Raw genomic sequence first — 18,028 nt, 5'->3', positions numbered from 1 at the left:
AAAGTAATGTGTGCTATTGAAACTAACATGACCTCGAGTCAATACTCTTTGCAATGCAACCATTGAACAAATACGTCTTACCGTGTGATTTGAATTGACGATTTAAATTTAAAAACGTATTTTATATGCAATACCAGGTTAATGTACCAGGTGGAAAAGACCATGTTTTTGTTGTTGAACTCTCATATTCTCGATCAAAATGGCGGTGCATCAATTCATGTTAAGTTGTGTATTAGCAACCATTTTTCCTGGTAAGTTAAATCAAACTTCATACTTGTTGAAATATGAACAGTATCAACACTGTTGATTAATATGTCTTGTTTATATCGATTGTGTTAATATCTTTTAATATCTTCTTTGTATTTCTTTCTTTTATTTAGATGCAGTTTGGAGCGGCACGTATTGCTACTATTATTATTACTCATACTACTGTTACTATTATTACTACAACTATGACATGTAAGCCAATCAATTTTCGATATCATTTGTTTCGAATGTCGTTGTCGCTAGTCGTTGATTAAAGAGTATTGTGTATTTTCCTTTTCTCCACTTAAAAAAAACTGTGTGCCAAAAAATTAAAGAAACTGTTTGCCCTATGTTGATGTAACATTCAAAACAGCAATGTGTGTGAATATGTGCAATAATTACTAGCATATTTTAAACAAATACATAAAAACACATTAATTATAAAGCCCAATAAAACTAACATGCAAACATGAGAAAAGATAACAGAAAGATGAATTAAATTCTTCATTTCAAATTTAGAAGAAATCTTAATTTGTTAACTCTAATTTTTCGTACAGACCCATTGGATCTATCATTGGTGCAGTGGTGGGAGGAATCATTAGTCTCATATTTTTGTGCGTCATTATTGTTGCCGTCTGCATGGTCTGTTGTAAGAAGAAGACAACAGGAACCGTAATCCAGCCAGCCGGTTTTTCAACAAGTAACTTTTCCTTCTGATCTATTTCTGTTCCAAATGTACACTCTTAAGTTTTTGATGTTTCTTTATATGTATCATTTACTCTCTTGTCACTGTGAACTTATAGCAATTGTGTCAATTTAAATTCTTTTTCAAAAAGTATACCTTCAAACCTGCATTATACTAATAATAATTTGATACTCAGCGTTAAAACATAATTCATTTGTACATACACTCTCAGACGTGTTTTTTTTTTAAATGTTCGTTTAAAAAAATGAAAGGGAGAATTTTAAACTGTTAAAACTTAGTATTTTATTTCCTTAGTGTCATATGCTACTCAATATACGACTCGTAAAGGTTATAAAGGTTAATAAATATTGTAATTTTGAGCGAATCAATATTTGTTTAAACAGTCTAAGCTGATGTGTGTTTTCCTTTTTCAGCAGCATATAATACACATCCCCAGTATCCTCAAAGTTGGGGAGTACAGCCAACAGCTCCACCTATTCCGGGATATAGCTATAGCCATCAACAACCGTATCCACCCCCGCCACCTGTGTCACAGACGATGCCCCCGCCGACGTATGCCGAGAGCGTGGTTTCCGGACAACCCCTACGATTTTCCAGTTAAATAAACATTATTTAAGAATGTGTCTCTTTTGAATTTATCTTATTCACAATGCTTAGTGAGGGATTTAATTGACATTCGAAGTTTAAACGTACCTATAATTGATTTTTTCTTATAGACACAGAGTAGTATTCGCAAAATCCACGCTAATCTCAAAATCTTTCTTAAAATGTCTTGAAGTGAATTGTTTTGTACGCATTTAAAAAAAAACAAAACACTTTGCACATGTACAAATTGCACAGAAATACTGATTATTTAATGCATGCAAAGTATCATTTTTTAATTGTAATTCTTGAGTTATACTGTATGTGTTACAGTGGTACATGTATATATCTTCCAACGTTATTGTTTACAAGCACTTCGTGTTAAATACATGTAGTTCGTATGCCGTTGTTGATTCGTTCGTGTAACGTGCGGGTTCGTGCATGTATTAGAAAAAATGGTATGATTCTTTGACTGTGCGTGATCATGCGGCTCTTTTGTCTTGTAACTTTTAACGGAATGCTAGGATTTATTCTTAAACAATAACAAGCAATTTTTAAAACAAAGCAACAGTATGAATATATACCATAATATTGACAATTGTTCACTTACATGTACATGCAAGTACGTGTATCGTGTCAGCGCTAACCGTTTCTAAACTATTCTCTCTTTTGTTGGTAAATACATGTAGTAAGTACCTCAACCATTATATACTATGAACGGTAGAATTTTGAAATCAATCTATATAAAGCACCCATCGTATCTTGACATATACTTTTGATCATAAAGGGGTCAAACAAGAGAGACACATTGAATTAAAGCGACCAAGCTTATCTATTCCCCGATTATCATTTAATTAAGGTACCTCACTACACCTACACTTATACTTTTTAAGACACTACGTCACAAGATGGCGATTTAAATGTTTTGTTAAACTGTTTATATCGTTCTATTGGGTTATATATCGTCGTAGCTCAGTGGTTAAAATATTGGAATTCTGAACCGCAGATCATGAGTTCGAATCCGCCTGGACCTTTTGTTCATGTTAGCTGAATTACATTTTTGAAAATGTAGTTTTTCATCCAAATTTGCACATTTTTTGCCTATGAGACTTATATCCTTATTAGCCATTATGATATCTATCATTATCAAGTAATTTTCTGCCGATTTTAGAAAATATTCCTCGGTGTAGTGAGCCACCTTTTAACAATTATTCCCTTCGTTTTCTCTCGGATGAAAACGCGCATTCCTCTCAGTTACATCGTGTGAATACTTATCATTAAAAAAAACATTATTTAGACAATAAGTATTTAGAATAGATATAATTTATCAATTATGTAGGGTATATTATGGAGATATGGGATGTTTAAATCGAATTTATTTGGAACAAGGTACCAAATTAACCTTTATCTCCCACAATAAAATCATACTCAGGGAATTGGATTACATAGCATCAATTTTTATGTAAATAAATTTGTATATATTATGCATTATCTTCATCTCTCAATGTTCTTTAATTATGATAGACATTAATATTTCTTGTGGAGACAAAACAATTAAATTGGTGTGTAAATCATAAAATTGTTTATGACTTAAAAATTAAACAAAAGTGCACGGCTGCTGCACACGCCGCTTTTCAAAAAAAAAAAAACCACAAGCATTGTAATACAAATTAAACCAAAACTTTTTCGTAATTCTAATCACAAAAAATTCTTTTTGATTTTGCGTGTTATATGATGAAGAATCGTTCGTTTGCGTATTTTTATTTATCGATATCGTCTCTGTATCGTGAAAAATCAGTTAGTCAGTGATCGTCCGTGTATCCCGTGTTTCCGTTCAAGTATCGTGGGTGATCGCTTGTGTATCAGGATTGTGCGTGTCGTTTGTCAACACAAACGTTGCTACCACTGTATAAATACATGTATTAAAAAATATTGATTCGTACGCTGTTTTTAAAAATGTCGTAATGAATCTAACGGACAAAACAAAACAAATGTTCAGAATATTATTTTCAATAAACCTCTTCACTATTATACTGCTGAACTCCTCTTTTGCAGGACGAATTGATTTATTTTAGTAACTATAAGGTACCCTTACTTATTCAATTTTACGTCTTTTAGTTATCTACCTATACACACTTTGCCAAACTTAATCAATTTTCCCTACAAAAGAGCAGTATAGCAAAAAACCATGTACAGAATCCGATAATCATACTGTCGACAATCATCTACTTTTGATGAACAATAATATTATTAATCTGCGTTCTCATTAATTTATCATAATAGAAGTCTCTTGAAAATATAAGTATTTCAAGTGCTTAATTCTTTGAATATATTTTTGTAACACCAATGTACCCTTTTCGGAAAGGCTTTAGTTCATTATTTTTTTTTTGAAAATAATCGTATTTTTTGTTTCAAAATATATAGTTTTTATTATACATGTACTACTTCACCTCAAGTTTGTTTAAAATGAACAAAGTATTGAAAATAAAGTCATAAATCATTAAATTAAAAGTGTACAGATGGTCAAGTGGAAAAAAAGAGACAAATAACTAGAGCAGAGCTCGTGGCAAAGCCCCGAGTAGGTCTTCCGTTGTTGCTGCGAGTTGAAAATATATGTTATATGGTGTCAAACGATTATAATGACTATATTTTCTGTTCTGCTTTTGTTATAAAAACGTGTTGTGATTGAAAGCCTGTATATAAAACGTGTTTTGAAAAAAGAAAGGAAGAAAATATTTTAGGAAAACTATTTGTCGAGCAGAGTTTATGTAATCGTTTCAAACATTCTTTAAAAAATGAGATGTTTAATGGCTAGTTAAATTTTCAAAGGGTAGCAAGCATTGTTATAAACAGTATGTACTCGTGATTCATGTCAGGAATTGTATTTCTTTTTTAAACTAAACGTGCCTACAAAACACGTAAACTTTTCACAAAGATAACTTCTATATTAAAATATTTCTAAATTTTTGAAGACTATGTGCAAGTTTTGAATTGCGTGCTGACAAAATTTACAGACCCTAAAACGTACTACTACACCAAAAAGCGTGCGACCTACGTGCGAGAAACGTTTCGTGTAAACCTTTCAGAGTTTCGTGTAAACCGTTTAGCGTTTCGGGCAAAGCGTGCGAGAACCGTGTGAAACGTTCATCAGATTTCATTCGGAACTCCCTGACAAGTTAATTTTTTCAAAATGGCGCCCGTGTTTTACATTACTTTAACAAAATTGAACGAATTTTTAACAAACAAAAGAAAGGTATATGTATTAAAAGACGACTAGTTACAGAGTACATGTATATTTAACGTTTTCATGCGATGTTTCAGTACTGAAACAATATTAAAATTCGCTATACATAAAAAATATTAAATACAGTTAGTGAAACATGATTTCTATTGGAACTAACCTAAATCAACTTTAACTTGCACGATCATGTTTTGATAGGCATGTATTTTTATTATTTATTTACATCGATAACTCTTACTGATAACTCTTACTGAGACCATTCGGCTGTGTACAAGCAGCATAACCTCGGACATCGGGTGAGACCTGCACCTGGCTGAACCTGTCAATCAAACTCTGTGTATTTGTTTTCATTGGATGGTCAGGCGTCTCTCTTTTGTCAAAAGCCAATGGAAAATTAATGACTTCAAGGTAATCGGAATCAGTATTTGATGAAGCACACAATTCAAATGATAGAAAATTTATTAATTATTTGAAGAAAATTAAATGTAAACATAGAAAGGAAATAAAAAAATTAATTATTATGGGAATCTATACGCATGATACTCAATTCAAATAGATTATATTATGATTTTATTATTTTATGTAGTAAAATCACCCTTCCAACTGTTACTCAATTACATAACAATTGATGACCTGGGGCTATAAATGTTCTGTGCTGTGTGCGCTGAAGCGACACAAGATTCTCGGTCGCATGCGGCAATTAAATTAACACAGACTGGCCGAATAAACAGAGGGGTGGGAAAGTGAAACAAAATGTTACACATAAGAAGAAACCACCAAAAATGATTTTCGACAGATCTTGCTATCTTTTCTCCAATTCAAAAAAAAAAAAAAATCCAGCGCGAGCACCTGTCAGCGGGGAGGGTGGAGCTGGGGGGGGGGGGGGGGGGCAGCAATGAGTTCGTTTCCACAATGAAACTACAGAAGTGATTAATATGTGACCGATAGAACCTAATCTAAAGTTGTTTAAACTCATGTGAATATTTTTTTAAAATAATCATCGAATGCCTCAATTCAGGGCATTCCTTTATCGTGCTAGCACCTACCGCAAACATGGAACTTTGATTATAATTTGATTTCATTTTTAAACTATCTTGTACGCTATCGTTTAAATCAATGCTTAATCAACTGTACAAGTAAAATAAATTTATCTTTTCATCTTAAACCAATATAATAGTTGAAAACATAATAAAATATAGTTGTGTCCGTGCAAAATATGAAACATAAACGCGTCATAAGGAACATGTACAAAAACACGAACCGACCGCGGATGACTTATCCACTCGCGCCGGATCTCCTCAGCCATGTGCGAGGGATGATCATCATTTAAAGGTTTAATATTTGAGGGGGGTTGTTGATTTAAAACATTAATTGTACAGTTTTTAAAGTACTTTACCTAAACAAACCAACCATTAGTTGTCTAACGATTTTTCCGATTTGGAGTAATATCGTTCGTTAATATTCATTTACACTCAAATATTTAATTAAATATATATACAAGTAGGACAAACTTTTATAACATAAAATTAAAACAGTTCTTGTATATACGGCTATATTAACTCAAACACGTTCATATGCATGTAAGTGTAAGTCGCGGTGTGCGAATCTTGTGTATTAATAACCGCTTACCGTCAAGTAATGCAGCCGTGGCTGATCTCCTCGGCCGTGGGCGAAGAATAGATTACGTAAAGGTACAACGCACAGAAACGCACAGCTCAGAACGAAGGAAGATTTGAAAAGTTTGCAGTATAATGACCTTACTCTATCAAATAGAAGTTATATATTTTAAACTTAAACCCCACAATTGATCTATGTGTATTATTGCTTTAGAGAATGACATTGCTTTTATTAATTAAATGAACTATTTCTTACTTGACATCCAATCGTTTAATCCACAAAAGATTTTGTGTAATCAAAACTAAAACAATTCTTGAGTTCGCGGCTAAATAAACTCATATATGAGAGACGCAATTCTCGTGTATTAGATAACCGCTGACCGCTAGGTAGTCCAGCCGCGAGCATGGTAACCGTTTTTCTCGGCCGAGGGCAAGGGAGAGCTTACATAATGGTACACACACATGCAGCTCTGATTCAAAGTAGATTTTAAATGCATGGAGTTAATAACTAAAATGTAATGCATAGAGTTTTTTAATTCCATATTTTGTGGTTTACTGGAAAAGAAAAAGAATGTTTTGTTTTCCAATTGCCGTTTTTAATGATTGTGCACTATAAGAACTTAACAACAATGACTTTAACTCCTAAAGGAAAAGCTTATACTCCAACAACAAAAAAATTCTTATGAATTAATGCCTAATGTATAAACCAGCATACTTTCTGCGGCAACTTTATGCCAGTTGTACGCACAAAGACTTTCGTTAACTTGTCAAATGACAACAGGTACATGTCAACATGTAAAGCTTTTTACACTCATACTACACAAATCACTTATAAAATAACATTGTTACGACCTTTATGAGATCCCAACAAACAACTTTTCCAGCGACAGCCATATCAAAATCCTAACCGTTTTTGAGTTATTAAGCAAAAACTTTTAGGGGATATTGGCCCTTAATTTAAGGGGCCAGTCCTTTTTTATTGGTGTTAAATGAAAGCCCTTGATATTCTGCACAACTTTTATTCAACATGTCTTAACAAAATATTTTTCGTTAAAAAGATATAAAGGAAAATATGTCTAAATTTTTGCACTTTTTGGAATCCTGTTTTTTGACCCCCTACCTTTTCCTAAATAAAAAACGTAATCTAAAAACAAAAACTAATGTGCACCACTACAATGTCTCTGCTATTCAAATTCGTTGGATTCCCATTCCCTGCTATCATAGTCTCGGAGCCTTTGTCTGGAAACCAAAGGCCCTAAAAATTTTTAAAAGGGGGAATAACTCGTTACCGGAAAGAGAATTCTAACTTTTATGAATTGAGGAAGATAGCGTTTTGTAAAGTCCATTAGCCCTGAAAATTTGAGCAAAAACCGTTCACAAATGAGCACGATATGAAGCCTCAAAGTTCGCGTCTAGGAAGAAAAAAAAACTAGAGCAAAGCTCGTTGCAAAGCAACGAGTGGGTTTTCCGCTAATGTCGAAAGCAACGCTAGAAGTACGTCTAAGAAGCAGAGTTCTTAATCTAGAAACAAAGAAACCTAAGTACAAAATGATAAAAAAAAAATCGAATGATTCTTGGTACAACTTAACATGATCCGAATGTTTTTAAGTACGACTTTACCAAAAACCCTTAACCATTTCAAGAACGACTTAACAAAAAAAGCAATGTGTTTAAGTACGACTTAACAAATTTGACTTCATATTAGGTACAAGTTTACTTTACCTTGAACTAACATCTTTTTTCTTAACCCAGAATGCAAAATTAAAATTTATGTAAAAAATCAGTTTTGTTTAAAACATAATTCTGAGCAACTTTTCCTCTTCACTGCTTTTCAAAAGGTTGACCTTTCGTACTGTGTGCTCGTTGCGTCATTATTGTCAGAAACTTATCGATGTAAAGTTTACTTTACTGTACTTCTGTGAATATTTTCTATGTAAAATTACTATGAACCAGACAACATTGAAATGGTGAACACTTCAAAGGGCCCCGCTTATGTTATTTCAGAGAATTCTGCTTTGACCTTGACCTATAACTTGAAATTTTTCCAGCTGGCATAGAACTTTTAATTCAATTTCATTCCCCCTAACATACATGCATTTTTGTTCAATCTGACCAAGATTAAGCATATTTGGAAAATAATCTACTATTTAAAACTAATTTTAAAAAGATCTGCTATGACCTTCACATTGACAGACTTGGTTCAAGGTCACTGCACGCCATTAACCAATAAACTCTGTAAAGGTAAAATATTAGCCAAATAGGGGCTAAAAGGAGAGTATATCTATGCTCTTAAAATATGGATTTTTGTGTGATCTGATATGACCTTGACTCTTCATCTACAAATATCATTCGAGGTCATTGCATATATTTTGAACAAAGGCATCATGTGGGTGAAGTATGAGGCTGAATGGAGCAAAGGGAGAGAAGATATACTCCGGACAAGGATTTTTAAAAACATAATTCTGGTATGACCTTCACAGTTTCTTTTCACTGAAAATAGGTTCAAGGTCACTACACACCCTTTCACCCTTTACTCAAAAGCTCTGCTTATGTGAAGTCTGAGCCAAATAGGGGTTAGTAGAAATTATATATGCTCTCAAAAAAGGATTTTTACATTATCCGATATGATCTTCACCCTTTACCTAGAAATTTCATGCAAGTTCACTGCACATCGTGTAACCATAGAGACACTCTGTGAGTATTAGCCAGATTGGACCAAAGGGAAAAAAGATATGCCCCAGACAAGGATTTTATATATATAATTCTGCTATGACCTTAACCTTATACCTAAAAACATGGTTCAAGGTCACTGCACATCCTTCAACCAAAGGAACCCTGTGGATGAGGTATGAGCCAGATTGGGCCAAGGGGAGAGAAGCTATGCTCCTGTCAAGCCATCTCGGATGGACAGACGGACAAATTGATCACTAGAAGGCGCGCGCATAAACATGCCTTTTTATCTAATTTAAAATAGTATCCATGCTATCTGCCCATGGTGAATAGTCATCAAAACCATTCATCAGCAGAATTTGATTTCCCTCCTTTTTAAGGTGGTATGGGACATCTGTCGATATTAATGTGGATAAAAGTACTATATAATTGAAAACTTTTCACCGGTTTAGAATTTTCAAATTTTACAATATTTAACCAAAAAATAGCTTTTAAAAATATTTGAAAAGGTAAAAATTGTAAAAACCCCAGCGGGATTCGAACTCATGACTAACAGGTTCCTAGTAAACCCTCTAACCCACTATGCTAAGTACATGTAGTTAGGTGACCATCTTTGAAAAGAAACTACATGTATACTTATATAATTACACTTTATTTTATTGTTTATTTCGATAAACAATACGTCACAACATGGAAGTGTCCCATATCACCTTTAACTCGGAACACCTCTGACCTAATAAGATCGCCGCATTAAATACAAAGTTTGATTTAACTCTACTTTGTTTATCATCAAGAAATTCTGCATCCCTGACAAATAAAGTTTTCTGTATAATGAAATACCAATTAACTGACTATTCGGACAATAGCAAGTTTATTGTCCCATTCCACAGCAACTATTTCCCTTGGCTTTGCCTCATTAAATAGTTGCTGTCTTGGGGGACAATAAACTTGCTATTGTCCTCATACCCAGTTAATACTAAATAGGCATATAATATCCCGTCCACCTATATTTCATGTTATATAACCTCCCGTTTGTAACCTTCAATTTCACTGTAAAGTCAACATATCTGTCAAAGCCGCAAGTTTCACAATTTATTTCTGCTTCTCATGTACTTAAAATTAGGGGCCTTAATATTGCTTACCAATTCCAACAAGAGACATCCCTCTAACTATTGATAATCATTAAAATTCATTTCATGAATCTACGCAACAATGATAAACCTTAAAGTACAGTCACTCTCAATTTTACAAAAATATTGACGGTACTTTATCCGAAACTGTTCCTTGTATCTTTAACTTAGTACACTAACATTTTAATGAAAAGACGGTTTGTCTTAGAATAAGAAAGCTAATGCAATTCTGAGAAAAAGAATACCACATATTGCCAATTCCATTGAGGTTTAATAAAAATATGGCCATTTAAGTGAACCCACCATTTCCAATTTCCTTTAGTAAACACAGATTTACAGGGTTCTCCATAGTAAAACATCTTTACCTGACCTTTTAGAGGTCAACTTTTGTTCAACCACCTTTAAAAGAAACCTTATTCAATACAACATATGCCTACATGATATAATCATGATAAAAGCTTCACATCACTTAGAAATACCCTTACATGTATACCCCCCACCCCCCAATCTTTTGATTTTCATAAAAAGTCATGGTTTGAAATGTTTTACCTAATTTTATGAAAAGTGTGGCAATTTCCTTGAGTCATTTCTCACACATATTTGAAAACAATCATCAATGATTCTAAAATTTGATCTTTATTTGTTTATTGTATGATTTGTACCATTTTAATTAACAAATAGACAGCTGTCCTGCTTGTTATTTCTTGTTTTCATGAAAAAAGTAAGCTAACAATCATATTTAGTGAATATCTAATCTATTCTGATTTCTAGTCTTCTTCTAACCATGCTAAAACAGTAAGTTACAACCTACAAGTTAGACATCTGCCTTAAATTAGAATTAAATTCAAACACACCCAGGTAGCTGGAGACAGAGTTGATTTCAATGAAAAATGTTCAAATTTGACATGTTTTTCTACTTTTTTATGCATATATACCTTAGAAAGGTAGAAATAGGTTGTTTCTTGTTCATTTCAAAAATAATTATCATAGCAGATGTTATTTCAAAGTCAAATGTACATTTACATATCCTACATGTAATCTTAATGCAAACAATTAAATAGGGGGGGGGGGGGGGGGGTTCAATTATGTAAACACATCTAAATATCTTTATGAAATAAAAAATAAAGGAAACATAATTGTATACTTTTATTGAAAAACAAATTTTCACAGCAATTATGAATTTCTTTAAACAGCCTTAATTTTGTTTTCATAATTTCTTATCAAACACAAACCACAACATGGCATGATGCTTTCTTCAAGTTCCATTATTGTTCATGCATTATCGGATTTAATTTGAATTACCGGTAAATAGTCTGTAGAACACAAGGAATATGCATGTGGATAGAGGTGACAGGTTAATCTCAGGAGCTGACCCACAAGAATCAACAGGTACCGGTAAAAGCCATGTGGTAACAAGAGTCTGTTTTGAGCTGAAATAAATAAAAAAAATAATTAGCTGTGTTTACATACATGTTCTAGTAATAGCTGTGTTTACATTAACATATGCATAGTATTTCTGTAAAAAATACACTGACCATGCAGTGTAATAAGTATGACATATCCCAATACATGACATAACATTTAGGCAGTACAAGATCAAAAATTTGCATATCAAGTCATAATATAATATTAAAAAATTTTCATAGGTATAAACACTTATCAAATTGAGAAAGAGAGATTGAGAGAGAGAGAGAGAGTTTATTACCGTACTTGTAGTGCAACAGTCAATATTTCAATTCGTAAATTACAAACGAATATTACCCACCGAACAGCGTCAAAGTACATGTACTGGTATTAGCTTCTGGTATACCATTTTTTATCAATTCTACTGTGTTTTTTTTTTTGCAAATAAATTTAGCGAGGGTTTTTGTTTATTTTCTTATAAATTACATGTTTTAAAAACAATACTACGTGTAATACGCATAAAACATGTAAGAGTAAACTTAATGAAGAATTTTTAATTATTTTTCAAAGAATGTGGTACATTACATTTATGTCAATCTTTATAAAACTAGCGTATATTTCGTGCGCCATAAATTGCAAGTTTTTTGTAAATATCATTTACTTGCACGATAGGTATATATAGTCTAACCAAAATTTTCTTCATAAAGCTACAGCTGTATGTACCACATATATGTTTTGTCACAAGTAAACATTTTAAAAAAAAATACCAAAATTCCAACAGTTTAAATAAACTCAACTCATTCTCTGATAAGTTCATTGTGTTTTGTGCGTGCATATCTTATTTGTCTGCTGCAACAGCAGCCAATCAGCGGTAAGCTGAATCCACAAAAAGAAAGTTTGTGTTTTAGGAGCGGGTAAATTGTTTATGCGACACTGTCAAGAAAACCACACCAAATAATAACAAGAAACATAAATATTCACTTAAATGTATTCTGTTGTAAAGTAAAGGTTTTTAACACTTATTGCATCTTGCAAAACATGTGATGACCTTAATCATCTGTCATATATATCTGATATACATGTATATGTAAAAGATGGGAGAAATAACGACGGAACAAAGTGGGATTCGAACCTGGCCCTCTGAATCTCTAGTCAAGTGCTAGATACCAACTGAGCTACATGTATCTGGCACCGGTATTCAAACCAGTCTGACCGTCACATTCCTCCCCCTTAAATGATCTTCAACCTCGAAGATCATCCCTGGCAGGATCGAGTTAACCTGTTAGTTCCAGGGGTTGGTCAAAACACCAATATTGTAACAGGATGGGAGAAATAATGAAGGACCAAACCGGGATTTGAACCTGGGGCCCCTGAATCTCTAGTCAGGTGCTCTACCAACTGAGCTATCTGGCACTGGTATTCAAACCGGTCTGATCGTCACATATATAAAGAATTATTTTAAACAATGTTGTTCAATAAAAAATAACACTCGCAACCTTCAGTTTTTGTCTGTAATTAATCAATATTGGCGTGCGATCAGTTCTCGCCGAGTACCATTTCTCACCAGTGCATTGTTACGTCATTTTATCAACACATAAAATTATACACGAAAATATGATGTAACAGTGCACCAGCGAGAAATGGTCCTCGGCGAGAACTGCTCGCACGCCAGTACTGCCAGTAGTCAGATTAAAAAAAGAGAATAAAAAATTACATTTAAAACATTAACAAGGACAATTTAAGTACACATCATAACTGCTAAACAAGAAAAATTATGTGAACTGGTAGAATGGTAGGCATAGTTCTAACTTGTAACCTACATGTACAAGTACATGTACCGGGTACCCGTTGGTCTGCTAAACCTCTTTAATGATACAATGATCGGCATCATAAAGATATTAAAGTCATGTTTTAACTCTGAAGTCTGCAGTATACAATTTTATTTACTTGAAGTTATGTCTACAGGGTATTCATGACTACATTTGGAGTCTTCTGCACAAGAATATATGATATGTTTCTAATTAGACCCTGCTTTGAATTTTGAGTTGAAAATTCACAATCTGTTATTTTTTTAAATAGATAAATTCAGTTACCCTTTCCAGTCCCCCATGAACCTCGAGCGAGTCTAAACATCCATGAAACATGTAAAAATTACACGTTAGTAAACAAACACCCACACCATAACAAAAACATCTAACAGTGTGCACGTACTTACATGTACATCTATACTATATACTAAATTTTAACCAGTTAACAAGAAACTTTAAAAGGAGTAAAAGCCTCACCTTCTTCGGTAACATCCACATAAATTACACACTTTAATGTCCATCTTTTCTCCTTTATTACTCGTAGCTTATCAACGGCTGATCGTCGACAGAAGTGTGGCTGTCAGAATTTCCTCGTAAACGATTCACACGAGAACATATCCCTCCTTATACAAATATGTAGTATTGTTCCCTGTGCATGTTCATATGTTTCACAGTAACTTGAAAATGCATGTGTACACCGAAAGAATACACAACTTCTCTTCTGCATTACGGCTCTCTCTTTTCTACAATGCCGTTCGTTACTGTTTACATTCGGCGCGCGCGCGGGGGTTACAAACAGGGGCGCCCCGACAAATAGTTGCACATAGAACGTTTAAATAATGTGTGTTCATTGAATTCATAAATGATATAGATGAAAAAAATGAAATTGAATCACAACAATATATCTAAGACGCAACACAACGTAATGCAGTAAATTCCTGGGCCTTAAGGTAGCTCCATACTCGTAAAATTCTCTGAGGAAAGTTGAAAAACCGAACTGATTTCGACTTAATAGACTTAAATGTCATCAATTGTTAGAAAAAATATGCATGTCATCGCACTTTTTGAGATGCCAGATAAACATAAACTAAGGCATATTTTAGCATTAGAAAAATGTATTTTGTTGTTGTTAAAAGTAAAATCTTGTAGGCAGAAATTTGTTTTTCTTGTTTAATTATAATGTCAACTTTATCAGAAAACTAAAATTACAAAAATATTTTAAAATTAATCGTTGGAATAAGAAAAACTATAGCATTTAGACATACAACTGAGAGAAAAGTCAGAAAAAGAGTTATTTCCCCTTTGCATAGATAAAATATATAAACATTTGGAAATTTAGTATAAAATTAAGTGCGAAAATATCTTGAACCTACCAATAATTAGGGTTTTCCGTTTTTCAACGGAAAACCCTTCTGTTATTCTACTGTTTCTTATTAGGGTCTTCCGTTTCCAACGGAAGACCCTCTTGTTTTTCTTCGGTTTCTTTTTATTAGGGTCTTCCGTTTTCAACGGAAGACCCTCTTGTTATTCTATTGTTTTTTTTTAGGGTCTTCCGTTTTCAACGGAAGACCCTCTTGTTATTCTATTGTTTTTAAGGTCTTCCGTTTCCAACGGAAGACCTTATTGTTATTGCTTTGTTTCTTTTTCCCTTTTATTTTTTTTTTTTCTTACGCATTTTTGTACAAGCGATTTCTTGAAAACGACTTGACCGATTTCCGTGAAAATTTCAGATCTTGTAGATATTGATAAAAACCTTATATATAATTTTTTATTTTGATGACGTCATTTCCGTTCGGGAGATATTGACGTTTTAGTGATTTTTAGAGGGTCATTTTGTCTGGCTATCTCCTCCTAAACGAAAAAAGATATTGAATTAAAATTTTCAGGGATTGTACACAAAAGATTGTAGATGTGTTTAAAGGCATTTATGGTTGTCTGGCTTCAAAGGCGTCGAAGCTCGCCTGGACCCGAAAATCGAGTTTGAAAAAACGACGTAATTTTTAATGGTTTTCGTTCTTTATCTCCTTTCCTGAAAATATTTTAACATTATATATAGAGCAAATAAAATTTATATTTACAAGAGCTTTCGTTTGATAACAAGAAAAAGGGGCTGGTCCCTCAAATTAGGGGCCAAAAGGGCTCTAAAGTCTTTCTTCCATAGCACTTTGCTGAGAAATATTTTGTAATATGTTTAAGAAACAAAAATGTTCATCTTTTACTTATAAAACTATACATTATAAAAATTTTATAATGCATTACGTAATTTGGGGTTTTAAGGGGCCAAAAGTCCAAAACTTTGATCGAATATATCTCAAAAAGGACAAATATTTTGAAAAGCAATATAGAATAAAAGATGCTTAGAATGATGTTTTAAACAATATTCAATCATAAAAATCTCGTTATCTGACCCCAATAAGGAGATTAGGGATCAGCCCCTAAAATGTCCTATCCCAGATAGCTCTAAAATGGCAAAGATTTTCTAAACACTTGTTGAACAAAATATGTTTAATATCAAAGGAACTTTCGTATGATACCAAGAAAAAGGGGCTGGCCCTTCAATTTAGGGACCAAAAGGGCTCTTAAGTCTTTCTCTATAGCACTTTACTGAGAAATATTTTGTAATATGTTTAAGAAGCAAAAATGTTCATCTTTCACTAATAAAACTATACATTATAAAAATTTTATTATGCGTTACGTAATTAAGGGTTTTAAGGGGCCAAAAGTCAAAAACTTTGATCGAATATATCTCAAAAAGTACAAATATTTTGAAAAGCAATATAGAATAAAAGATGCTTAGAATGATGTTTTAAACAATATTCAATCATAAAAATCTCGTTATCTGGCCCCAATAAGGAGATTAGGGGTCGGCCCCTAAAACGTCATATCCCTGATAGCTCAAAAATGGCAAAAAATTTCTAAACACCTGTTGAACTAAATATGTGTAATATCAAAAGACCTATCTTTTTTATTTTTAGGGGCCAAAAGGGCTCTTAAGTCTTTCTTCCATAGCACTTTACTGAAAAATATTTCGTTATATGTTTAGGAAGCAATAATGTTCATCTCACATTTATTTAACAATATATTATAATTATTTTAACATGTGTTCCGTATTAAGGGGTTTTAATGGGTTTTAAAGAGCCAGAAGTACAAAACTTTGATAACATACCTCAAACAGAACAAATATTTTAAAAAGCATCATTTTGAAAATCAATACAGAATAAAATGCTGAGAATGATGACCCTAACAAAATTCAACCACCATTTTTTTTTGTTGCCCCGATAAGGAGATAAAGGGTCAAATATCAAAGTCAAGGTCTTATTACCTTCAAAAAATCGCACGGAAGACCTCCTCGTTGCTCGCAACGAGATCGTGTCTAGTTTTTAAGGTCTTCCGTTTCCAACGGAAGACCTTATTGTTATTGCTTTGTTTCTTCTTCCCTATTATTATTATTTTTTTTCTTACAAATTTTGTGCACGCCATTTCTCAGCAACGGCTCATTTAATTTTTATGAAACTTTCAGATCTGATAGGTATTGATCTGAACCTTGTTGCAAATTTTTTTCATTGATGACGTCACTTCCATTTTTGAGATATCGTCGATTTTATGATTTTTATAGGGGTATTTTGTCGGTGGAACTCCTTTTTAACTATTGCAGATATAAAGTTAAAATTTTCAGGGATGGTAGACAAAAGACCAAAGTTATGCATGAATATCTCAAATCATTTTTATCTCGTATAGCGCCGACGCTCGCCTGGACCCGAAAATTGAGATTAAAAAAAGTCGTGAATTTTCGTGCTTTTCTTTCTTTATCTCTTTTCTGGAAAATATTTTATTAAGACATGTAATGTAAAAAAGGTTTATATTTACAAGACCTTTCAGCTGATATCAGGAAAAAGGGGCTGGCCCCTCAAATTAGGGACCTAGAAGACTCTAAAGTCTTTTACCCATAGCGCTTCACTGAGGGATATTTTGAAATAGATTATATAAGCAAATATGTTTATCTTACAGTTATGAATCCCAGCAGTATAACGGTTTTCTCATATGTTACGTAATTAGGGGTTTTTAGGGGTCACAAGTCCGAAACTTTGATTACCTATATCTCAAAAAGGAAAAATATTTTGAAATGCAGTATAAAAGAAAAGATGCTCAAAATGATGTACTTAACAACATTCAACCTTAAAATTTTGGCTCAGTGGCCCCAATAAGGAGATAAGGGACCGGCCCCTAAAACATTCTTTCTCAGATATCTCAAGAACGGTAACGAATTTCTAAACACTTGTTGAACAAAATGTGTTTATAATCAAATGACCTTTCATTTGATACCAAGAAAAAGGGACTGGCCCCTAATATTAGGGGCCTAGGGGGCTCTAAATTCTTTTTCCTATTGTCCTTTACCGAGGGATATTTAGGAATAGATTATGGAAGCAGATATGTTTATTTAACAGTTATGTAGCTTAACATTATAATGATTTTCTCATGTGTTCCGTAATTAGGGATTTTTAAGGGGTCAAAAGTCCAAAACTTTGCTCACCTATATCTCAAAAAGGAAAAATATTTTGAAATGCAGTATAAAGAAAATATGCTCGAAATGATGTACTTAACAACATGCAACCTTAAAAGTTTGG

At 33.1% G+C, this 18,028-nt stretch overlaps 1 protein-coding gene across 2 annotated transcripts; it reads left to right on the top strand.

The window, feature by feature from the left end:
* Positions 1–1,765, top strand: LOC128159941 (protein shisa-5-like). Of its 2 annotated transcripts, none has more exons than XM_052823174.1 (4): positions 1–251; positions 381–459; positions 804–946; positions 1,369–1,765. In XM_052823174.1, exons 1-4 carry the CDS (start codon positions 200–202, stop codon positions 1,551–1,553), a joined length of 459 nt encoding a protein of 152 aa, XP_052679134.1. In that variant the 5' UTR covers positions 1–199; the 3' UTR covers positions 1,554–1,765. The 2 variants fall into 2 exon arrangements, with proteins under 2 accessions (XP_052679134.1, XP_052679133.1); XM_052823173.1 differs by having other exon boundaries at positions 13–251; positions 1,366–1,765.
* The last annotated feature ends 16,263 nt before the right edge of the window (positions 1,766–18,028 follow it).

The sequence above is a fragment of the Crassostrea angulata genome, chromosome 8 (genome assembly GCF_025612915.1).
Source record: "Crassostrea angulata isolate pt1a10 chromosome 8, ASM2561291v2, whole genome shotgun sequence".
Taxonomy (NCBI): Eukaryota; Metazoa; Mollusca; class Bivalvia; order Ostreida; family Ostreidae; genus Magallana; species Magallana angulata.
The sequence above is the reverse complement of the archived record's forward strand: the minus strand, read 5'-3'. Positions and strand labels throughout refer to the sequence as shown.